This window comes from Pocillopora damicornis, chromosome 8, assembly GCF_964200805.1.
Source record: "Pocillopora damicornis chromosome 8, jaPocDami1.2, whole genome shotgun sequence".
In the NCBI taxonomy this organism is placed as follows: Eukaryota; Metazoa; Cnidaria; class Anthozoa; order Scleractinia; family Pocilloporidae; genus Pocillopora; species Pocillopora damicornis.
In genome coordinates, this window is record NC_142677.1 from 10,647,475 (window position 1) to 10,668,644 (window position 21,170).

General features: G+C 37.9%; 1 protein-coding gene across 1 annotated transcript in view; it reads left to right on the forward strand.

Moving 5' to 3' along the window:
• Window positions 1–21,170, forward strand: part of LOC113672202 (condensin complex subunit 1) — a 24,756-nt gene continuing 3,586 nt past the window's right edge. The window contains exons 1-30 of the mRNA XM_089181050.1: window positions 1–251; window positions 333–408; window positions 604–662; window positions 1,473–1,564; window positions 2,294–2,380; window positions 2,738–2,892; window positions 3,018–3,139; window positions 3,387–3,510; window positions 6,594–6,741; window positions 7,043–7,165; window positions 7,793–7,867; window positions 9,665–9,799; window positions 10,376–10,469; window positions 11,785–11,944; window positions 12,044–12,190; window positions 12,678–12,760; window positions 13,355–13,524; window positions 14,162–14,415; window positions 14,986–15,070; window positions 15,207–15,281; window positions 15,705–15,766; window positions 16,171–16,303; window positions 16,629–16,713; window positions 17,136–17,312; window positions 18,039–18,289; window positions 18,563–18,674; window positions 19,544–19,667; window positions 20,192–20,243; window positions 20,405–20,508; window positions 20,984–21,161. Of these exons, the coding sequence (XP_089037176.1) occupies window positions 137–251; window positions 333–408; window positions 604–662; window positions 1,473–1,564; window positions 2,294–2,380; window positions 2,738–2,892; window positions 3,018–3,139; window positions 3,387–3,510; window positions 6,594–6,741; window positions 7,043–7,165; window positions 7,793–7,867; window positions 9,665–9,799; window positions 10,376–10,469; window positions 11,785–11,944; window positions 12,044–12,190; window positions 12,678–12,760; window positions 13,355–13,524; window positions 14,162–14,415; window positions 14,986–15,070; window positions 15,207–15,281; window positions 15,705–15,766; window positions 16,171–16,303; window positions 16,629–16,713; window positions 17,136–17,312; window positions 18,039–18,289; window positions 18,563–18,674; window positions 19,544–19,667; window positions 20,192–20,243; window positions 20,405–20,508; window positions 20,984–21,161 (3,657 nt within the window). The 5' untranslated portion in view covers window positions 1–136. The remainder of the gene's footprint in view (window positions 252–332; window positions 409–603; window positions 663–1,472; window positions 1,565–2,293; window positions 2,381–2,737; window positions 2,893–3,017; window positions 3,140–3,386; window positions 3,511–6,593; window positions 6,742–7,042; window positions 7,166–7,792; window positions 7,868–9,664; window positions 9,800–10,375; window positions 10,470–11,784; window positions 11,945–12,043; window positions 12,191–12,677; window positions 12,761–13,354; window positions 13,525–14,161; window positions 14,416–14,985; window positions 15,071–15,206; window positions 15,282–15,704; window positions 15,767–16,170; window positions 16,304–16,628; window positions 16,714–17,135; window positions 17,313–18,038; window positions 18,290–18,562; window positions 18,675–19,543; window positions 19,668–20,191; window positions 20,244–20,404; window positions 20,509–20,983; window positions 21,162–21,170) is intronic.

Genomic DNA, 21,170 nt, shown 5'->3' on the forward strand with positions numbered 1-21,170 from the left:
GATTGGCCGATTTCTCCGTTCGAAAAAAGGCGGCCATTTTTACTGGGTGTTTATTTGGAATGAAAAGTGAAGTTTCCCTTTATTTTTTAATTGACAGAACCTTATATACACTTTTACCGAAATAGAGATACAAATTATGGATGAAGACTTTGTAATTCCCTTGTGTAAGGACGATTTATTGAGCAGTGAAGAAGGATCTTACGTTGTGGACGAAGTTCTCTCAGTGCGTGTTCTTCCGAACAAACTTCGAGGTAGATTTTATTGTAGTTGACGAAACATTTGCCGCTTTTTTACGCTTTTCTGTTTACGTTGTCATGTTGACCAACTTTCAGAATGCTTGTCTGATCTTCGATCTGGTGTACCCACTGCCATCGTCCAAAACTTTGACTGCTTGTTCAGTCTTTTGAGGTAAGATTACTTCTTCGTTACTGTTTATCTAAACCCTATGTCTGTCCCACCATTTTCCAACTTCCACATGCCCTTACCAATCGGCTTAATGCGTAGCAATGACAGCTGGAAGGGTAAGGTGTACTTGTGTTTTTAAAAAGAATTGTTTAACCTTACAACCACATGAACTTCAAATCAGACAATTTTTCCTTGCAGACATTTTAATGAAGTGGACAGTTCTCTTCGAGAGAGCACTTGGAATATATTGCTTGAAGGTATTCATTGTTACACAACAGTTTTAAAAATATGTACAGTAAGAAGAAAATGTATGACTGTATACAGTGGAATTAAGACCTGATAAGAAAGTTCCAAGTAGATTTTACTATAGCGGGGAAAACGGGTATCATCCAGGCTAAAAACTAAAAATAACAGCTATCCTTGGATAGCTAACAAAATTTACTGCTTGTAGTACCAAAAAACACGTGAATTCTTGGAAATTCAACGTGCTGAAGGATTGCTCTACCAGTTTGAAAATTTATTTTCCCTTTGGTGCTTGAAATAAGGGAGGATACTGCTCATGAAGAACCAGAATCCTTACCCTTGGATTTGGGCTTTGATGCTCCACCATGGTGCTACCAGAAACTATGTGATGAGCCTGACAGTACTGTAGGCCATTACATATCAAGTGTGGCTCAGCACAGAGTTCTCCACAGAACATTGGTGGAGCATCAAAGGGCTAATTCAAAGTTATTTTATTTGTGGGGACTCAGATCTTTTATTTTTTTTGTCCCACAGCAATGAAAAACACATCTCTTTGTTGCATTTGCCCATCCATACTTTAGGTTCAGCAGTCATTTTGACTGTTTACAATGATAATTCTTGTACACTGTAAGTTTACACCTTAAATGCATTAACATGAAATTTATTTTTATTTCATGGTGAGCTCTACTTAACATTGATTTGCCAGTCAACAGGACTGGTAAAAGTGTGAAAATATACTAGGCCTTTTCATGACATAGGGAATTTGATAAGGAAGAGTTGAACTTCTTTTAATGAAAAACAAATTTTGTGTGCCTTTCATTTAGTTCTCTGCCAGTTCACAAATGTACTTCCAGAAATTTTAGAAGATGGAGACATTGATTTTCAAGTTAGAAGGACACATCTCAATACTCTTAAGGTATTCAAATTACGTCAAGTACATTATTGTTATAGTTAATGCATTTATAGTTTCATTTCATGGGCTGCAATCCTTTAACCCTTTAGACACTAGCACTAGTATGAATTTTCTCTTCTGGGGCCGACATAGATACTTTGTTTAACAATCAAGAGCTTCTTTATTTGGTGATCATTTCCTTTTTTCTTGTGACCTCAATGTGTGATTCAGGGATAATGTTGTAGGGAGAAATTAGATGCCAGTCACTCTTAGGGGTCAGATGGTTAAGACTAGGGCCACTGATCAACAGGCTCTGGAAGAAACCTTTCTTTCCTTACATCTATCCAGTGGATAAACAGACAAAACAGATAAATACAAGGAAATGAGTTTAATGCCATACTCAAACAAATGGTCTCATTCCAAGAAAATTGACCCTTTAACTCCCAGAAGTGATTAAAATGTAACACTTCCCTACAATATCCACACACAATCCAGCAAACAGGTAATAAGAATACTTAAACTTATCAGTTATAAGCTGTCACCTTGATCTAACATAAAATTTGTGTAACTTGTTTAAAAGGAAATGTGTACCAGCCAGAGGGGAGAATTAACAATCTGGTCTTGGGAGTTAAAGTGTTAAGAGTTAAGGTCTTGCACGAGATTGTTAGCTCTGTTAAATTTGAAAAATCAGCATCTACTAAAAGTTGTTGTTTCTGAATTATTTTATCGTTGTCACCCAATTTTTTATTACAGATGTTGTGCTATTTAATAGTGCAGTTGGCAGATGCATTTGAAGTAGAGGCCACCAAGCCTTCCACTGAGGTTATAGTCTCTGGAAAGGTATTTGTTTAAAAACTATGCATGATATTTTGTGGTCCCTGAGTTTTGATTGGTTTACATGAGATAATTATTATGGTTATTGGCTATCTTCCATCTCATATTAAATGTGATCTCATGGAATAATTATAGCATATTATATTTAGACAATGTGTTTTCCTGGTACAAAAAACATCTGCAAACATGCATTTTTTAGCAGTGTATTTTAGGTTAATTTTATCAGCTTGAAAACCAAAAATGACTAAAAATATTAATGTTACTTAAGATACTGACAAAACTTAATTGGACGTTGGTTTCCTCTTACATTTGATAATCATGTTTAAATTATAACTTCATTTTATCTATCTTTTGGTTTTCAAGCGGAAGGGAAAGGCCACCAATTCAAAAAAAAAGACATCATCTTCATGGGAGTGGGAAGAACAGCGTGACGTTCTGATTCAAATCTTAGGACAACTGATGCAGCTTGATGTGAACAGACTGTGGGATCCACCCATTATAGAAGAAGAATTTGTCAAGTATGGGTGGAGAATCTTGTTTAGATCAAGTTCAACTGCACTTGAAGCAGATTTGTTTCTGTTATTGACACATCACTGTTAAGAATATTTTGGTATATTATCTATCTGTTTTGCTTTTTTATCAGTTTAGTCACTGGCTGTTGCTATAAATTCCTGGAGAACCCAACATCTGTTAAGAATGGAACAACAAAACATCTGATCTTTAATCTCCTGGGAGTAATGGTTAAGAAATACAACTATGGTTTAGGTAAGTCAAATTTTTATAATTCTGAATTGTGAATTTAATGCTGCCACAATAATTTTTGGAATAACACACTCTTTTGCAAGGTAATTATGGAATTAAAATGATTGTGACTCTATTTAAATGGGGCGAGTGAATTTGTTTGTAAACTTGCATAAACATTGATATATTAAATTGAACTGACTGAGAAGACACAGTCTTGTGATTGTTATTTATCATTTGTAGTATTTCTCCCAATATCGTTTTCACCTAGGCATCAGTCTGAAGATTGTTCAGCTTTTACAACACTTTGAGCATCTTGTCCAGCCACTGGCTCAGGCTGTACAAACATTTGTTGATGAGTTTTCTATTAAAGGTGTTGTCTCTGAAGTTATAAGGTGAGGTGGTACAAGTGTTACACTTTACATGAATTAAGTAGAATGTGTGTAATTTTTTTATTTCTAATTTTTATACAAATTGCCCATGTTATACATTTCTGGTGTCAGATTCTTTTCTTTGATGTCAATCAAACGATCTATGTCACCAAGTTATTTCACACTTCAAGAGGATTTGATACACTGGGTTTATTACAAACAGCTTAGCTATGACAGAGTTGATTAAAAGTGGTATTTAACTACAGACTTACGAAATAAATGTCTTACATATGAAATGCCCATGATGTATGACTTTTACAGTCATACCTAACTGGGAAATTGGCAAAGAGTCTGTTGACTGTGATAATCTGAATGAGTGAAAACACTGAGGTGGATGCCCTCGGCACTAGATGTGCTCCTAAGCCCACTCTCTTCCCCTCCCCCCTTCTAGATTTAAGCTCTACTCTATACTCCCATATGAGAGCTCTTGCTCAAACTTTAGACTACAACTTTACCGGTACTTCCCCTTCCCAGTGTAGTTTACCAAGTGAACCAAAATTTTCTATCCAATGACTGTGAATATATGAAAATCATATATATGTGAACTGTGGTTTAAATAATGAATATGAAAGTGATCTTTGCAGTAATGAACACTACTTAAGCAGTAGAGAAAAGTGAAATTTAGGCCTAAAATAATCAGTTTTGAGTTGTTTTCAGGACTTATTTTTACCACTGCTTAAGTAGTATTCAATACTGCAAAGGGTAACCAGTCAACTCGCCGACGGACCAACTCGTCGACGCCAACTCGCCGACGTATAAAATCGAGTAGAGACGTCGGCGAGTTGGTCGTCAATCCAATACAACTTATTAGAAGTTAAACATACAGAGAAGTAAACGATATTTAGTAAAAAAACACTGGCGAACATTGGTGAACATCAAACAGAAGCTTAAACATCGGTGAACATTGGTGAACATCACCAATGACTATAACAGCTTAAGACGCGAACGAGTTATTGTGCGACAACAACACCGTTAAGACTCAGCATGTCAATCGCTCAGTTTTTTTAACGAAGACTTGGCTTTCTAGACAAGATCTTTAGTAAAAAGCAATTCTTTTTATTTGCAACAAAGTTTATAAGGATCTTAAGACGAATAAAGCGAAGTAAACATCACCAACGACTCTAACAGCTTCAGACGCGAACGAGTTATTGTGTGACAACAACACCGTAAAGACTCATCATGTCAATCGCTCAGATTTTTAGACGAAAACTTGGCTTTCTAGACGAGATCTTTAGTAAAATGCAATTCTTTTTATTTGCAACAAAGTTTATAAGGATCTTAAGGCGAATAAAGCGAAGTAAACCTCACCAACGACTCTAACAGCTTCAGACGCGAACGAGTTATTGTGTGACAACAACACCGAAAAGACTCATCATGTCAATCGGTCTTATTTATTTAAGTCAAGACGCTTGGTAAAAAGTCAACGCACAAATATATTTTTTGGTCTTACTACTGGTGTTAAATGCAATCGAAAGTGACGGTTTTCTGTGGAGAGCCTCGAGGCGATTAAAGACCTTGTTTTCTGGCGCACAGCTGTTTTCAAACGAGGCGCTCATTTTTTAAAACCAACATGTTTACCTAACATGAGGATCCCTCTTTGCAAAGGCGCCGAATTCGTGTAACTATGTTGATAATACAAGATACACTGATCAAAGCAATGATTTCTAGTTTTTGCAAGAGCATGTATTTGAGTTATTTTCGTTTTCAATCAAATGCGTGGGAAGATGAGGGTGTGATATTTTTTCACTCACAAGTCTCACAACGAAGAAGGTGCAAGGTTTTTTATTTACTTTTGAAAAAAAAAAGCAGGTCTTGCTTAAAAGTAAGTCTCTCCCATTAAAAACTATCAGAGTTTTACAGCGGATTCTAACAATCTTTGTTAAAAGTAAGGAGCTATCAACAGCTTCTCCAAATTTTCGAAGAGAGCAGGCGCTGGCGCACAGCTGTTTTCTAGATAGATAGATAGATAGATAGATGGTGCCAATTTCCTCCCTTGCAGCCAAGGGCTGAATTGCGGAGGAACCAGAGAGGTGAGATCGGACGTCAGCATATTAAAGGCGCCTCTGGCAGCCGCTTCAGTCCATTGTGATCACACCTCACCCACCCAGACCTACGACGGCACAAATCGAGATAGACCACAACACCGGGCACTACGTGCCCTACTCTTTGCGAACAGTGCGTGCGTTCTTTTACGTCCCACAATTTATTTGTAACATAGAACGGTTGTGAGACGGGACCTCCGGCTTTACGTCTTATCCGAGAGACGAAGCAAAGTGGGTAAAGCATCTTGCTTAAGGATACAGCGACATTCCCCTGGTAGGACTTGAACCCGGGCCCTTCGACCCAGAGTCCAGCGCACTAACCACTGGACCACTGACGCCCCTAGTTTTCAATCAAACGCGCGGCAAGACGAGGGTGTGATATTTTTACTCACAAGTCTCACAATGGAGAAGTTACGAATTTTTTTTGTTTTGTTTAATATTCTCTTTCGGAGAAAAAAAAACAGGTACAGATAACTTTCGTAGCGCGAAATTTGATTGCCCAGTAATTTGGTGAATCTGACAGCGTCAATGACGTGTTGAATATACACGTAACCTGTTGAGCAAAAAAAAAAAAAAAGAAACAAGCAGGACATGACGATGCGAAAAAAATCTCAGCTCCTGCTAAAAAATTGTGGGAGGAGATTATTCAGTTTTTCGTGCTTACGAAGCGCATTGTTCTAAATTTTCTGTCCAATGTTTTTTTACTAAATATCGTTTAATTTTCTGTATGTTTAGCTTCTAATAAGTTGTACTGGATTGACGACCAACTCGCCGACGTCTCTACTCGATTTTATACGTCGGCGAGTTGGTCCGTCGGCGAGTTGACCGTAAACCCTGCAAAGATGGCTTCCATATTCATATCCTGTCGTAATGGATGATACTAAAAAGAAATGACTGCCTTTAATCTTTTTGATATCTGACAGGGTCTTCTGAGCTTAGGGCCTTTTAACTAGGAGTTTACAGTGTATGTATGTTCAATACATGTAATTTTTTTTTATTCTACAGAGAGATTGGTCGCATGGATCCAAGAGATCTGTCACGAGACACCAGTGGCACGCGTGCTTATGCGGACTTCCTTGTAGAACTTGCTGGTCGGGTCCCAAGTCAGATCATCCCCAACATCAGTGTACTACTTTGTCACCTGGATGGAGAGGTAAATCTCATAATTTCTAAGTAATGGTTTGTCTATCTTTTTTTTTTACCCAAAATAGAGTAAATGTAATTTTGACTAATTTACAATATTATTTGTTTTATTGGTCAATGAGAACCTGAAGAAAATGTTTTAGTTTCCAAGCAAGTCTTCAGAGTTTTGATCAGGAGATGAGCATTCACAGAAGCATATGGAAAATTATTTTTTAGGAAATGGATCATTAAGTAAAAATGAAGTTAATGAGCTTGCAAATGCTTACTATATATTTCAGTATGTCCTATATATTGATATAATTTCATTACAGTCTTATTCAATGCGGAACGGTATCCTTGCCTTGATGGGTGAGATTGTCATCAAAGTCCTTTCTAAGGAAGATCTTGATGATGCTGCCAAGAAACTTAGAGATCAACTGCTGGACAAAATGGAGGTGAGCACTATGCCTGAAGAAACAAATGCACATAGGACTTATGAAAATTTAAAGAAAAAATGCACACCTGCAGTCATGTTATACTCAAACCCTTAAAATATTTGCAATGATATCACAGTCAGATCAACTAGGGTACAAAATTAATAGACATGACAAGACTTTCAACCATCAGGGGCACAAAAAGTGGTTGTAATGAAGGGAATGGTATAAATTCTGTAGTTTTTTTCCTGGATAACCTGGGAAAGAATAATGAAAAATATTGTATATTTAACAACAAGATTCCATGTTGCTGTGCATCTGTTTAGGAATAAAGTGACAGAGAATGTCAAAATGTGGTAAAAAAAAAAATAAGTGGCAAACAAGGTGCAGCTGAGTGTGTCAGTAACAACCACATTTTGACATCCTCTTTTACTGTACAGACCCATGGCAACAATATGAAACCCACTATATATCATTAGTAAGAACCAATCAAAATTCCTGTATAACTCAGTTTATCATGCAATGATTTTTATGTTTTCAATTTTTTTGTCACTTTGAAAAGCAAATGCCCAATAATATTGGAGATGTTTTTAGGGGTGATAACTATGTGTACATGTATACATTTTAACTTTTTTTTATTCTCATTAGGACCACATTCATGATGTCAATGCCTACGTAAGAAGTAAAGCCCTTCACATTTGGCTTGAGCTTTGTAAAGAAAAGGTAACTTTAGCCACTACACCATGAATACTGTGGACCTCTTTGTATTTATAAGCCACAGGTACTGAGCATGATTAAATTATATGTACCAGTGGATTCAGTGGTAATTAGTTGAACATTTCTCCACTCTGGGGTGTACTTGCTGCTTGCAAACCATTAATTTCTCTGCGTGTGAATGAAATAAACTTCTCTCTAAAGTGTCACTAACCCTGAAATTTATTTTTTGAAACAATTAAGAAATTTTCGCGTTTTACGGATCATCACAATGAGAAAATTGTCAATTTTACAAGCAAGCATTCTAAAGCTCAATTTTTTAATGTTCATGGCCACACATCTTGGGACCTGGGCCTGAAAGGGTGTTATGTCATCTTGGGAACCGTGCTACAAGGTGGCAATGAAAAACCTAAAAGAAACAGTAAGAAGGGTAGAAGGATAACAGATTGAGTCATGCAAGCTGCATATCTGGAACCTGTCAAATGAACTAATGACAGATGAACAAACTTATGGCTGATAAATCTGCCTCAGAAAATACATTCTCAGACACTTAAGTGTGTAAAGGCAATAGATCTAAAGGGAATCAACCCTTGACTTACAAATGCATTACAAACAGATGGAGACCTTCCAATACACAAATTTTTATTTGCATTATCCCCCTAGTGTAAAGAAAGAATTTGTAAATGGAGAAGTGCTACATTTCCTAAGAACAAATTTATCACGCTCCGTGTTTAATAAAAACATACTGATTTTCAAAATGGCCTTTAAGAGTAGAGGATACCCAGACATAATTTTGCACAAATATATCTCTGCAGTTAATTTTTATTGGGAGAGAAAGAGCTCTCAAAAACAAAGAAAATAGTACATGGAAGAAAAGACTGCCTTTTTATACATAATGTCCTCAGAGAAAACAGAGATGGAGAAATTGCTCCTTATTCAGAACCAAATGCATTCTAAAGTGATATTTAAGGAGCCACCCCAATTATGATATAAAAAACGAAAGTCATTAAAAGATAGTCCGGTCAGAGCTAAACTTTAAAGGCCAAAGATTTAAAATTGCTCACAAACGGCAGGAGTCATGCCAGCCTATAAACATATTTATGAGCAATCAACCTATTTTCTCATGTAATTATTTGCTTCTGGATGGTTTTCCTCCAGATGCAGGTTGGTATGAAGAGTGAGCCATCTTCTAAGGAAGCTGTATCACTGCAGCCTCTGTTGACACTCTCTAGGCATAATTATATCATAGTTCTTTCCTAAGTTGTAGTTTGACTGCTTTTCACAAAATGATATGAATAATGTTGAATTGGTTCCCAGGATGATGTCATTAGGCAACCTGCCCCATTCTCCCTTTTTCTCCTGAACATGGAGGAGGCCAATTTTGGGATCTTTGAAAATTCATTAAAAAAATAACTAAAATAAATGTGACATTAATTTTTTTCAACTTTGTTATCAGAAAGACAAAAAGATTTGTTTTGTCAAAAAACCTTTTTTGAGGTTAGTGACACTTGTGACCAAAATAGATGAACCAACTTCCCATTGGAAATAAAATCCCTCCTACCAGACCCACTGAATAATGAACAAATGGCCATAACACACTAGATACTCCATGCAACTCTAAACTTACATTAACTGCCTGGTAACAGCTGAGTCAAATGTCTTTGCTCAGTTTTTACAGGAAAATGTAACCAAGACTGAACAGACAAACAAAAAGACAAAGTCTACATGTATAGGGCTTTGTTTGATTCTATTGTGGTAAACATTTACAGAAATGACAAGATAATGCACATATTGTCCTTTTTACAGGCAATTCCCCTTTCACGTCAGCCTCACCTTCTGGAACTAGTGATAAATCGTCTTCAAGATAAATCTAGTATTGTGCGCAAAAATGCTATTCAACTTCTGAAAACATTTCTCATTTGCAATCCCTTTGGGGCACAGGTGAGTTAATGCAGAAGTTTGTTTAATGTTGTGAATAATACTTGGTAGTTAAAGCTATTATTTTCTCAGCAAGTACATTGTTTAGACCAGTAAACATTTAGCAACTGTTAGCCAAACATTCACTGCAGTGTGCTGGAAAAGAGAATTCCATTTTATGTACATGCAGGATTGCCATTTTGCACTGACTACTGTATGAATTGTGATCAAAGAGGGAAAGGAAATTCCCTCTCCCCCCCTTAGAGGGAGTAAGAGCCTTTTCAGTTCAGATTACGCATCTAGTGCATTTTCTAATGACAATTATGACAGGCTCTCATTAGTAGTGCAGTAGTAATTGGCAAAGCTGAAGAAAAATAAGCAAATGGGCAAAACAGTCTCTTGCTGCCCCATTGCCTCATCTATTAAGACTCAGTGTCACACAAATAAGATCCTGCTAAGTACAGAGCTGAGCAGTTGAAACAAAAAAGAAAGGTTCTCCCTAGGTCACAAAAGTAGGGGAAGTTTCACAGAATGTGACTGGTGTTACAAATGTTAAAAAAAAAATACAAACCCCTCTCTGATATTTTCATGTCTCTGTAGTTACCTTTGGATCATTTGCGACAGAACTTATCAAAAGAAACTGAAAAACTAAAGGAAATGGCTCCACAGTTATGTGAGGAACATGATGGCCAAGGTATGGTGTTTTAAATGTTTTCATTTAAATGGTTAGGTTCAAGGCTCCTCCACAAAGACTCAAACAAAAGAACAGTTTGGGCTGGCTCAATACATGGTACCACTTCTGAAAGTACTGCTACATGTAGTCAGAACAGCATGTTGGCTAACTTTATCAAAAGAGGAGTTTAAGTAACAAATAAAGGAGCTAAAATGTGCAGAGAGGTTAGTTGGCCCAAACCAGTTCAACCAAGTTGTTGAAAGATAAGTTAGCAACAAATAATTATAGGCCATGACATCAATATTGCATTCGCCCCAAGGCCAAGTGCAATTTCTCTAGTCTTTGAAAAATTTACATGTGCTTATTTCACCAAATTGCAAGAGAAATCGTTTCATTACTTGTTAATAATTTACATGAAAAACCATCACAGAGAGTCAAGACAGACAAAATTTTGAAAGAGTTCAGGCTATTTGCAATTTGCACATGTGTCACAACTTTGCACACATGTTGTACATGAAAATGCACTTGATTTTAGCCAATCAGACGCACATAATTTTTCTTGTACATTATTAACTTAGTAAAATTCATTGGGAGAGGATGTAATTACTCTAAAGGTTCACTACAGCTCCACAAGAAATACATGCAAGTGTCTTAATTCCAAGAGCACAATATTGCAATGGGCATTTAATGCCACTTGTTACAGGATCCACTGAGCTGTGTAGAAATATTATTAGAGTGGCCTGATATTAATGGTGTGTGATTAAAAATACATTTTTTGTTGTTGTGAAGAACTAGGTCAATGGATAATGGAATTCAAGAGTATGATTAGCTAATCTGCACTAACAATTGAGCGTTTAGACTGTGGTCAAGGCAGTACTATGTCAGATCCAGTGTTCCATAGATCACTCCTCTTGTCCTTGGGTGACTTGTACATGTTTGTCTCAACAGTCCACTCAATTCTTTACAAATGAATAAAGGGAGAAAGTTTCCTAAGAAACTGGTGCTGCATTGGTGGGAGAAGTCATAACAAGGTAATTTAGTATTAGCAACGGAGTTGATGACATAAATTGGCCATCGTAAAGAGTTTCAAAGTTGCCATTTTGAGCATTAGCTAACACTCGAAACATCAGCTTAGAAACTCTTCACAGTGGCCAGTTTATGTTATCAACTCAGTTGATAATACTAAAGTACCCACAATTCTTTACCCATTGGTTATCTTTCCCATCATCTCATGTCTTGCACATGCACATGGAATGATGGTGATTTCAATAATGATTATTTTTCAAAAGATTTCACTTTGAACTGAGAGATTTAATTTGGTTTCATGTGCTGTTAGTGCCTTCTGTCCTTGAAGTTGAGGATGTCAAGGAAATCTGGGAGGCCATTAAACCTGAAGTGCAAGCCACTATTGAGGAGTATCTTGATCTGGAGGAGATTATTGATGAAGGAGATGGTGCAGTGGAGTTCCAAGGAGATCAGGAATCTGCTCTGGATTGGTAAGGACCTTAGACTTACTGTTTGTCATGTTGATTAATTTTTAGGGTCTTCACCCAGGGTTTTCAACAACATCTCTATGTTGTCTATGTGCTTTACAGTGCACTAAAGCAGATTAGAGGTCATCTTCACAAAGGTCATCATAAGAAAGCCCTTGCAGTACTGAAGGCTGCTATGGTTACTTGGCCAGAGTACACAGTGTTTGTCCGTGCTGAAAGGGATCCAGAGCTGCAGGAAGATGAAGAAAGGTACTGGTATGAGAATGATTGTGCCCCCTTGTAGCCTACAATGGCTCATTTCTAAACTGTAAAAATATGTCACGTAAGCAAATTACTCTCTTCATCTCAGGCCAGTTGAACAAGATAACGACAGCCATTAACTTCTTGACACAACAAGATTGATCTCTTGGCTCACAGTGTTGCGTTAACCTTTTGACTCCTAAGAGTGACTAACATCTTGTTTCTCCTTGAAATATCAGCCCTAAATCAAGCACTAAGGACACAAGAATAGAGGAAATGATCACCAACTTTAGAAGATCTTGACTGTTAGACAAATTCTTCTTGGGTGCACCTTAGGGAATGTGTTGAGAACAGTATGGAGAATATGCATACTGATGTTAGGGTGTTAAAGGGGTGATGGTGCCTCATGTAGATCAATCAATGGTTAATCCACAGGCACCAATTCTTTTTTTTTTTTTGTAGCATTTTCTGAGATAAAATCATTTAATTAAAACAGATCTACAAAGAGTGCAGATGAAAATCTTGTAAACAAGAGATCAGCTGAAGAGCAGCTGTCAATCATGCAGGCAGTATTTCTGGGTATGTTATATACCTCTGTTTTCAAGCTTACTCTGTTAAGGTCCTTTGGCGATAATAACAGGATGTTGAGGACCACGCCGATTAAAAAAAACGATGTTTCTGTTTAATTTCCACACAACTGCCAATATTTGGGTGGATTCAGTTTTCTGAATCGGTGTCACAACCATCGTCAGGATGTTGCGAACGAAAAATAAGTGGAGTTCTTCAAAGGACGACATTTTACGTTCATGCTTTTCAGAGGATAGCAGTGACAATACATTTTCCTCACTGTCGTATTTTGCAAAGGAAGAGGGGGAGGGGAGAAGGGAGAGGGGAAAGTTGGTTCGCGGGTGTTGTATGATCCACGGGGTCCAGGAGGGAACAAAGCGATAGCGTCCTTGCCGACCGCGAGGCTTTCCCTCTTAACACCTCACGATAAAGCTAACTAGACTTAAACTCAAATTTACTCCTTGTCATCCTGGCCTTTGTGAGCTGATCACATTGTCCAGATGGGACTCCGAGGGACTATTCATGGCGAAGTCATGTCGTTACCTAATCCCATGAGATGATCATGATGTTCTTAAATCTTTCCTTTGTTTTGTGTTGTTTCTCAAGCCGGCGACAACGAAGAACCTACACCTCATGTTGAAGGCAAAGACATTGATCCTACAGAACTTCTCGGAGTTTCTGCTGAGCATGAAAACCGTGATACGTCAGCGGAGGGGCCTAACAATGGATTGGTTAATGAAATCACCAAACAACAGATGGTGGTTCAGTTTCTTAAGGTAATTAGTCTGAATAATGACTACTGGCTTTGCGCGATTTTCAACCAAGCTTAAAAATTTACCCACGATTGAACTGATATGACTCAATTGCGCTTTGTGATTGAGCAGTAAAGTCGCCCCAAGTGCACCCTTTTCCACCAATAAGATACCTAACAACAGCCAATTGCGACTTGATCACCAGCGTTTCCCCGCACTTGAGGTTACGCACTAAGTTTATATTTACTTCGCATGTTATGAGTGGATCCCAATTCTCTTAAGCAGTTGTGATTACTCTAGTTGGTTTCACGACATTTCAAGAAAAACAGCCCTTACTGAAGGTTTAGCCAGGATATATGACGACTTTCTCACCGATTGCTGTTGTCTTGAGAGTAATCTTTTGCTTACAACAAATTTTTATTTGACTTTTTCTTCCTCTATTTACCACTCGAAGATTTTATTCGTTATTGAGTTGTTTCACATCCGTCAACCTTTTTTGTGTTCTCAGGAAACGATCTGTGCTGCAAAAAGACGTTAAATACACTAGGACTATTTTCTCAACTCAAGAAAATCGTCTGCCTCCAATTTACCTGTGAGGGGTGAAAATGTGCTCGTTATACAAACAGGGGTAAATTTTAAGATAAATTGTTTTAATTGGCAGGATTACGTACATTTTCAAACCCAAATGGAGAGAGCCATCCCTACCTTGTGTCAACTTCTCGGCTCCAAAAGCATCACGGATGTTAATGAGTCTATCGAATTCTTTGTGGTCGCCTCTGAGTTTGGCTTGCAGTCTGCCATTATTGGCGTGCGAAGGATGCTGGTATTGATTTGGTCGCGTGATACAGCCGTTCGGGATGCTGTGGTGGAGGCGTACAAAGGCTTGTACTTGGACCCAGTGGCGCCAAATGCCAGGTATGTACTTTTTTTTGTTACATTTTGAATCACATTTATTCACAACTTATTGCCGTCTCGAATATTAGTTAGAGCGATCACTGTTTTTATCTCTATAATTTTAACCTTTCTTTTAACAGGCTGTTGTGAGTACATGTACTTTGATTTTGGTCTTATGGCACTCATTCGAAAAGGCTTCTACTGCGACGCGATGACTTAAGTTTGAGGAATGGTTATGAGATGTAAATTATGACGGGATTTCCAGGAAGTAAATCAGAAATTTTATAGTTGCGTGTGTAAGATGTACCACGCCGTCTCCGAAAAATGCTTCCTGATTGGCTAGTAGTATTTCTGGAACAAATCGGGTACTGAGAATTTAGATAACTTTTCGATTGAGTGTCCCTAAACAATAACCAAAGTTATTTACAACAGTCCTGCGGATTACTTTTGTTATCTATAATTTTTCCTAAGTAAAGTGCGTATTCCCCTCGTAACTGTGAAGCATTAGGTACGTTTACCGATAACTTAATCCTTTTCAGCACTTGTAAGTGAAATTTTTTGTGCATGATTTGTAATCCTTTCTTATTCCAGAACTAAAACAGCATTGATTGTGAAAAACCTGATCACTCTTACTCAAGGTGCTTCAATGGGTGATCTGACTTCTCTTGAGGAGCTGGTAGGTTTAGTCACCGTTACTTCTGTACAAGTTTGAGATGGCATCACCTCGATTTCCTGATTCATTTGCAAATTTGCAATGTTCGCTGAAAAATTATTGAGGTAGCTTTCAAATATTTCAAATCTCTTTCTCATAGATGAGTGAGTTGATGAAAGGAAAACTTATTCCTGTTGCCGTTGTAAAATTACTGTGGGAGAAATTCACCATGAAGGTAAAAATGCAAAATTTTGCATAAAACCTTTATTCAGTGTCTTGTGTTAGGGTGGTATGCGTTGTTTTCACACGTTGTATTTGTTAAACTAGTCAGAAACCTTCAATTACCATTTTTTGATCGCGAGGCACGAAGGTACTTTCAGCTTAAAGACATTTGTTGTTTTAGATCGTCGCTAACACTCAAATTAACAGTGTCCCATGCTGATCTGAAATTTTTCTGACAAATCTTTTTTTGTTTTAAGTTTCGTGGAAGGCAAAAACTAGGACTTCAGAGGGGTTACAGAGGAGTTATCCGGATAGCATAATCATTAAAAATTAGATTTGAATTACAGCCGTGTAAAGATTATGATGTATATCGTTTTCCTTATGCAGAGGGGCTTTTGCTTCTGTACAATAAGCAATCCGGTGATCTCATTTTCAGGATCCACAGACCACTCAAGAGGAAAGTAGAATGGCGTTAGTTCTTTTGGGAATGTTGGCAGGGTAAGATCTTATTGGTTCTGCGTCATACACTCGATTGCAAAAACGTCGACACCTAGAGGCGTTTGCAATAAACTATGAGACCTTATGGCATTATGGGCAAGCTGCACATGGCCTCCATTTGTTGTTTTTAGTGAATGAAGGAAGCTATCCAAGTTTTCCAAAATATTTTCCATGAATTTCCTTGCAAGCATTTTCCATGAAGCCGTCGGGTCTCATCGTTCATGAATCATTCTTTTAGGAATCAAGGTTTTCGCAATCGAACGTATGAAAAAACAATTGTTATTTTTATGATAAGTACTCTTGGCAGTAACAGAAGTGAAGAAGAATTTGCGATTGGTATAAAATTTCTGATCAGTTGTTTTCTTCTGCTGTCTTTATGCTCACTTTCCTTGGTTGTGTTCTAGAGCTGAGATGGACATAGTGCGTACTAACGTTGACGTGCTGGTCTCAACGGGCCTGGGACCAAGAGCTGAAGAGGACTTTCTCTTGGCACGTGACACCTGCGTGGCTTTATTAAAACTTGGCCAAACCCATAAGGTATGCGAGTTACTCTTACCGACTGAGTTGTGATGCTGCTGATGTTTGGAGCAGATGCGAATTTTGGTTTCACGCTACTTTCTCAACTGCGAAACATCGCTTTTTCGTGTTTCCCTATTTTGTGTTTTTCTTGTCGTCCATGGGGGTTTTTTGTCTCTTTTTTTCTTTTGGGGGTGGGGAGGGGGACATCTGGTGGATCTCGATCTTTTGATATTTGCAAAATCATTAAATGGGAAGAAAAGGGTTTCTATGTATTTTTATTGATATTTTAGTTATAATTCGTATACGTGGTTAAATTTTGTTTCTTTGTCTGTTTTTCATGTAGAAACCCGGCTGCAGTGCAGCAGAGCCATTCCGACTTCCTCCCAAGCACACGATATTTGAACGGCTCACAGAAATACTAGTATCAGGTTTGTACGAAGGTAGATGGCGGCTGATGGGGATACAGACATTTCCTTGATAACTTCATTTAAAAAAATAGAGAACGGTAATTTTTTACTAACCAACTGACAGTTTGGTTAATGATACATTTTCCTTCTACAATGTTTTTCAAATTAATATTATTGTTAATATTAATATTAATAATAATAATAATAACATCACTATTATTATATTATTATTATTATTATTATCATTGCTATTGTTATTATTATTATTATTATTATTATTATTATTATGAGGCAGTTTGGTTGTTTTTACTTTGAGCTCCCATTGGCTCTTAATGGTATTTTCCTTTTCCTCGGATTCGACTCTTAATCGAAAGGTAACTAACTTTTGTTCAAAGGTTGCGCACGACTTTTTTTTGCTCATGAGTTTATGTGAACATTTCTAGGTGTCCGTAAACTTGATCAACTGGTTTGGACTCCGCTAATGGAAAAAGCAATAACTGTGATTTATGTCCTTGCTGAACATCCTGAAACAATCGCAGAGAATATTATCAAGAAAATAGCAGCTTGTTTACTGGATAAAACTACACAAGATAAGGAGGAACCTCGGAACAATCAGAACGGTAAATACGTTGTGTGATGTTTCAAGACTTGCGCTTGACAAACAATTACACAACTTTAAAATTGCCGAGCAGTTTCAATAAAAGTCAGTCAGCAGCGGTCCGCCGCTGCCTCTAAGACCCCTCACCACTGTCTGTTTAGCTTGCTCGCAGGCTCTCGTGTTTGGGTTTCACCTTACGGCCCAGCTGCCTACTGCACCATCGGCAGCCGCTTATGGAAAAAGGTTAATGAAACCACTGATGACCCATCATTAACTGTGTGAAATCTCAAGATACATGGAGCTTTGCTTAATAAAAACATTGGTTAACTATTGCTTTCCCTTCCGCTGTTTTATTGGCGATGTCGTTGGCTGAAATTTATACGTTAATCCCTTATTTCTCCGCGTAACTTAAAGTTATCGTAAACTGGAATATGAGTAAATAGCAAATTTATGATAAAACTACCTTAGTTACTCATTATCACTTATTAAAGCAAGTTTCAATCAGTGTCAAAAATAATCCTGGGATCCCTTTGTTTTTGCTTTAGTTTTCTCTGCGATTGGTCCAGAAAACTCGCGCCACTTTCTTAGCCAACGTGATCCAACCTGAGTCGTGTGCTGCCTTGTGAATGACCCGATACATCGATTACAATTGAGAAAGAGGCTTCGAACCGCTTGGTTTCGAATTTATCCGTTTTAACGAGCAACTTTGTTGAGTTTGAAATGAAGTTTGTTTTATATGGTTTTTCAGATTCTGTAGAAAGCAACCCTGATACAGACAGACACGCCGGAAATTCTCCAACCACGTGCCAGGCTGGTATTTTGGCGCGATTCTTCAGCTTGTCTGGTCACGTGGCCTTGCGTCACATGGTTCATTTGGATGTGGGAGTCCTGGGGGAAATCAAACGACGACAGGTGATCGAAGAGAATGATAAGGAGAAAGAGAAACAGGCTAAGAAGACGAGAGGAGCTGGGAACGAGTGCACGGCTAATTCCACAAAGGTAAGGTGCAAAGTGGGTTGGACAGATAGGAATGGTAGTAGAGCATTACTGGGAAGTCCCTAGCAGAACAGTTGTTAGAACTGTTATTAACAATTTAATTGCAACAATGTGACAGTTTTAGTTGCCCTTCAAGGTTAGGATGGCACTGATCCGTGAGTCAAACTTCTTAGGCAAATGCAGGACCTTTTGATTGGTAGAAATGTTTAACAAGCTCTGGTTGAGCTGAATATATCTATTTACATACATTAACATGTTTTATTTGAATCCCTTAAGGATCCAGGTACGTCAGAGACGATCGAGGAGGAACTGGGGCTGACTGGGGCCACAGCCGATGACGTGGAGACGGAATATGTGAGAAAAATCTGTGAACACGAGATTGTTACTGGTATGACCTACACATATTTGGACAAGTTGTGCGGTTTAATTTACATTGTTATACCAACCAGTCTGATGAGTTTGATCTTTATCAGTATCTAAGCAACTGCGCACTCACTTTTCACAAACCCAGCATTAACAGTTGTCAATAAAGGGAGTAAGTTTCTAAAGAAACTGTGGTGTTGCGTTGGTGGGAGAGTATAACAGGGTATTTTGGTCTTATCAGCTGAGTTGATAAAGTAAATTTGCCTCCGTTTGAGTCTCAAAGCTGACGTTTCGAGTGTTAGTCCTTCGTCAGAGCGATGACGAAGGACTAACGCTTGAAACGTTATCTTTAAAACTCAAAACGGAAGCCAATTTATTATTCATCAGTTAACTGTTGGGTTAGGAGAGGAGTATGTGCGTAGTTGCTCATGTACTGACATTGATCCAGATCGTTTGCTGTTTTGTTTATAATTTCCTTGCGTCGTTTTAGGAATGTTCTCAAAACGTGCACATGTTGTGTTCACAACAAAACAGGGGAAGAGGTTGTTTGCAACCGATTCAAATAATGCTCGTAATAAAATGGAGAGTTTGATTCGTTTTATTTTGTAGCGCTATGCTTTATAGAGAGAAAGAGAGAGTGATTAGAGGGCAGAGAAATAATCTTTATTAGCATAATTTAATTCGTAGTTCAGTTGATAACATCACTTATTTACACAAACCGATTATTTTAACCAAGCTAAAACAGTTTCTTATATGTATAGGCAGCTGTAAACAAATTAGAGGTGGTAGCTCTCTAATCCGCTAGGAACTTTTAAATATTACTGTAGTTCCCACAGCGGGCTTACTAAATGTTGTTCAATGAGCATATTTCCTTTATAACTTTGGATTCTTCAGGTGGTACGCTACTGGCCACCTTGCGCCCACTGTTAGTGCATGTCTGCAGTAATCCTGTAAAGTTCAGTGATACAAACTTGCGAGCCGCTGCGTCATTAGCTCTTGCTAAATTCATGTTGGTCAGGTAAGTTCATGGCTAAACTCTAATCAATCATATCCCTACGCCAAATTTGTTCCCCCCCCTCTCCCCCCGAAAACAAACATCCATTTGTTCTTTCGTAAGTAAAACAAGGCGGTCATGTCGACAGATAGTTTCGCAACGCAGTTTGCTGTACTTCCTAATTTTCAGTTCTTTTAAGTCTTTCAAAACAAGAGAAAATAAAAGCCAGTAAGTTTCATTTCTAAAACTGTTTTACCAGTTCTTGATTTATCAGATATGAAATTGGGAAAAATACTGGTCGCCAAAGGAAAAGATGAAAAGTGACATGTTTGAATCGCTTCTTATTCATATAGATTTTTGCAAAACTGTCTCTGTGAGGAGACTCTGTAAATATTCATCATAATTAACAGCACAGTAGGTCTGTCAGCTTGGATTCTCTGTACATTGCTGTGGAAGCGTACTTTGTCTTGCATTAGCTGTATGTTGCAGCCACGAGGTTTCATTTTTCCAAACTATCAACTAATTTTTATTTTTTTTACTTGTTTTAGCTCTGAGTTTTGCGAAGAGCATCTCCAACTTCTGTTCACGATTCTAGAAAAGGTAATTTTGCTTTGTTTAGTACGTCATGTACATACTCATATCTTGCAGTAAACAATTGACGAGGTGACTAATAGCTTTGGTAAAACTGCTGAATCAAAGCAAAAAAATTCATTTTTTTCTAAACCTGTTTAAGAACCTGTTTTCTTTTGTGTACCTTTTAGGCTCCACAAGCCACTATCAGAGCAAACACCATAGTTGCCGTTGGTGACCTGACGTTTAGGTTTCCTAACCTGATTGAGCCATGGACACCTCATCTGTACGCCAGGTGACGAAACCATTCATGTTACTAACCCTTTACAAACTAACATCAGTATGCATGTTCTCCATGCTGTTCTATATACGTTTCCTAGGGTGCGGACAAGGAGAATTTGTTTAATAATCAAGAGCCTCTTAAGCTTGCGATCATTTCCTTTATCTTCCTAACCTTGATGTGTGATTCAGTAAGGAAATTAGATGCTGGTCACTCTCAGGGGTTAAAGGATAAAAACTTCACCTGAATGGCATACATTTCCTAAAAAGTAATTTTAATAGCGTTTAGTAGTCACGCACTTTTCTTTCTGAAAAATTTCACTAACACTTTACGATTATCGAAGTAAAAACTGCAAAATATCAATGAAAAACTGTTGAAACGGTTAAGAAACAACCATTATTCGGTTGCCTTTCCCGTGCCATTAAGGGGGGAAAATTCATTCGAGCCATAAGAAGCCAACCGTGACAACTGTTTTTTTGGTACATTGTAGATTGCGCGATGAGTCTAGCCACGTGCGTAAGAACACGCTGATGGTGCTCACGCATCTAATTCTGAATGACATGGTCAAGGTCAAAGGTCAGATCAGTGAGATGGCCACGTGTTTAGAGGAAAAAGACAGTAGAATATCCGATCTGGCCAAACTGTTCTTTTTGGAATTGTCCAAAAAGGTGAGATTC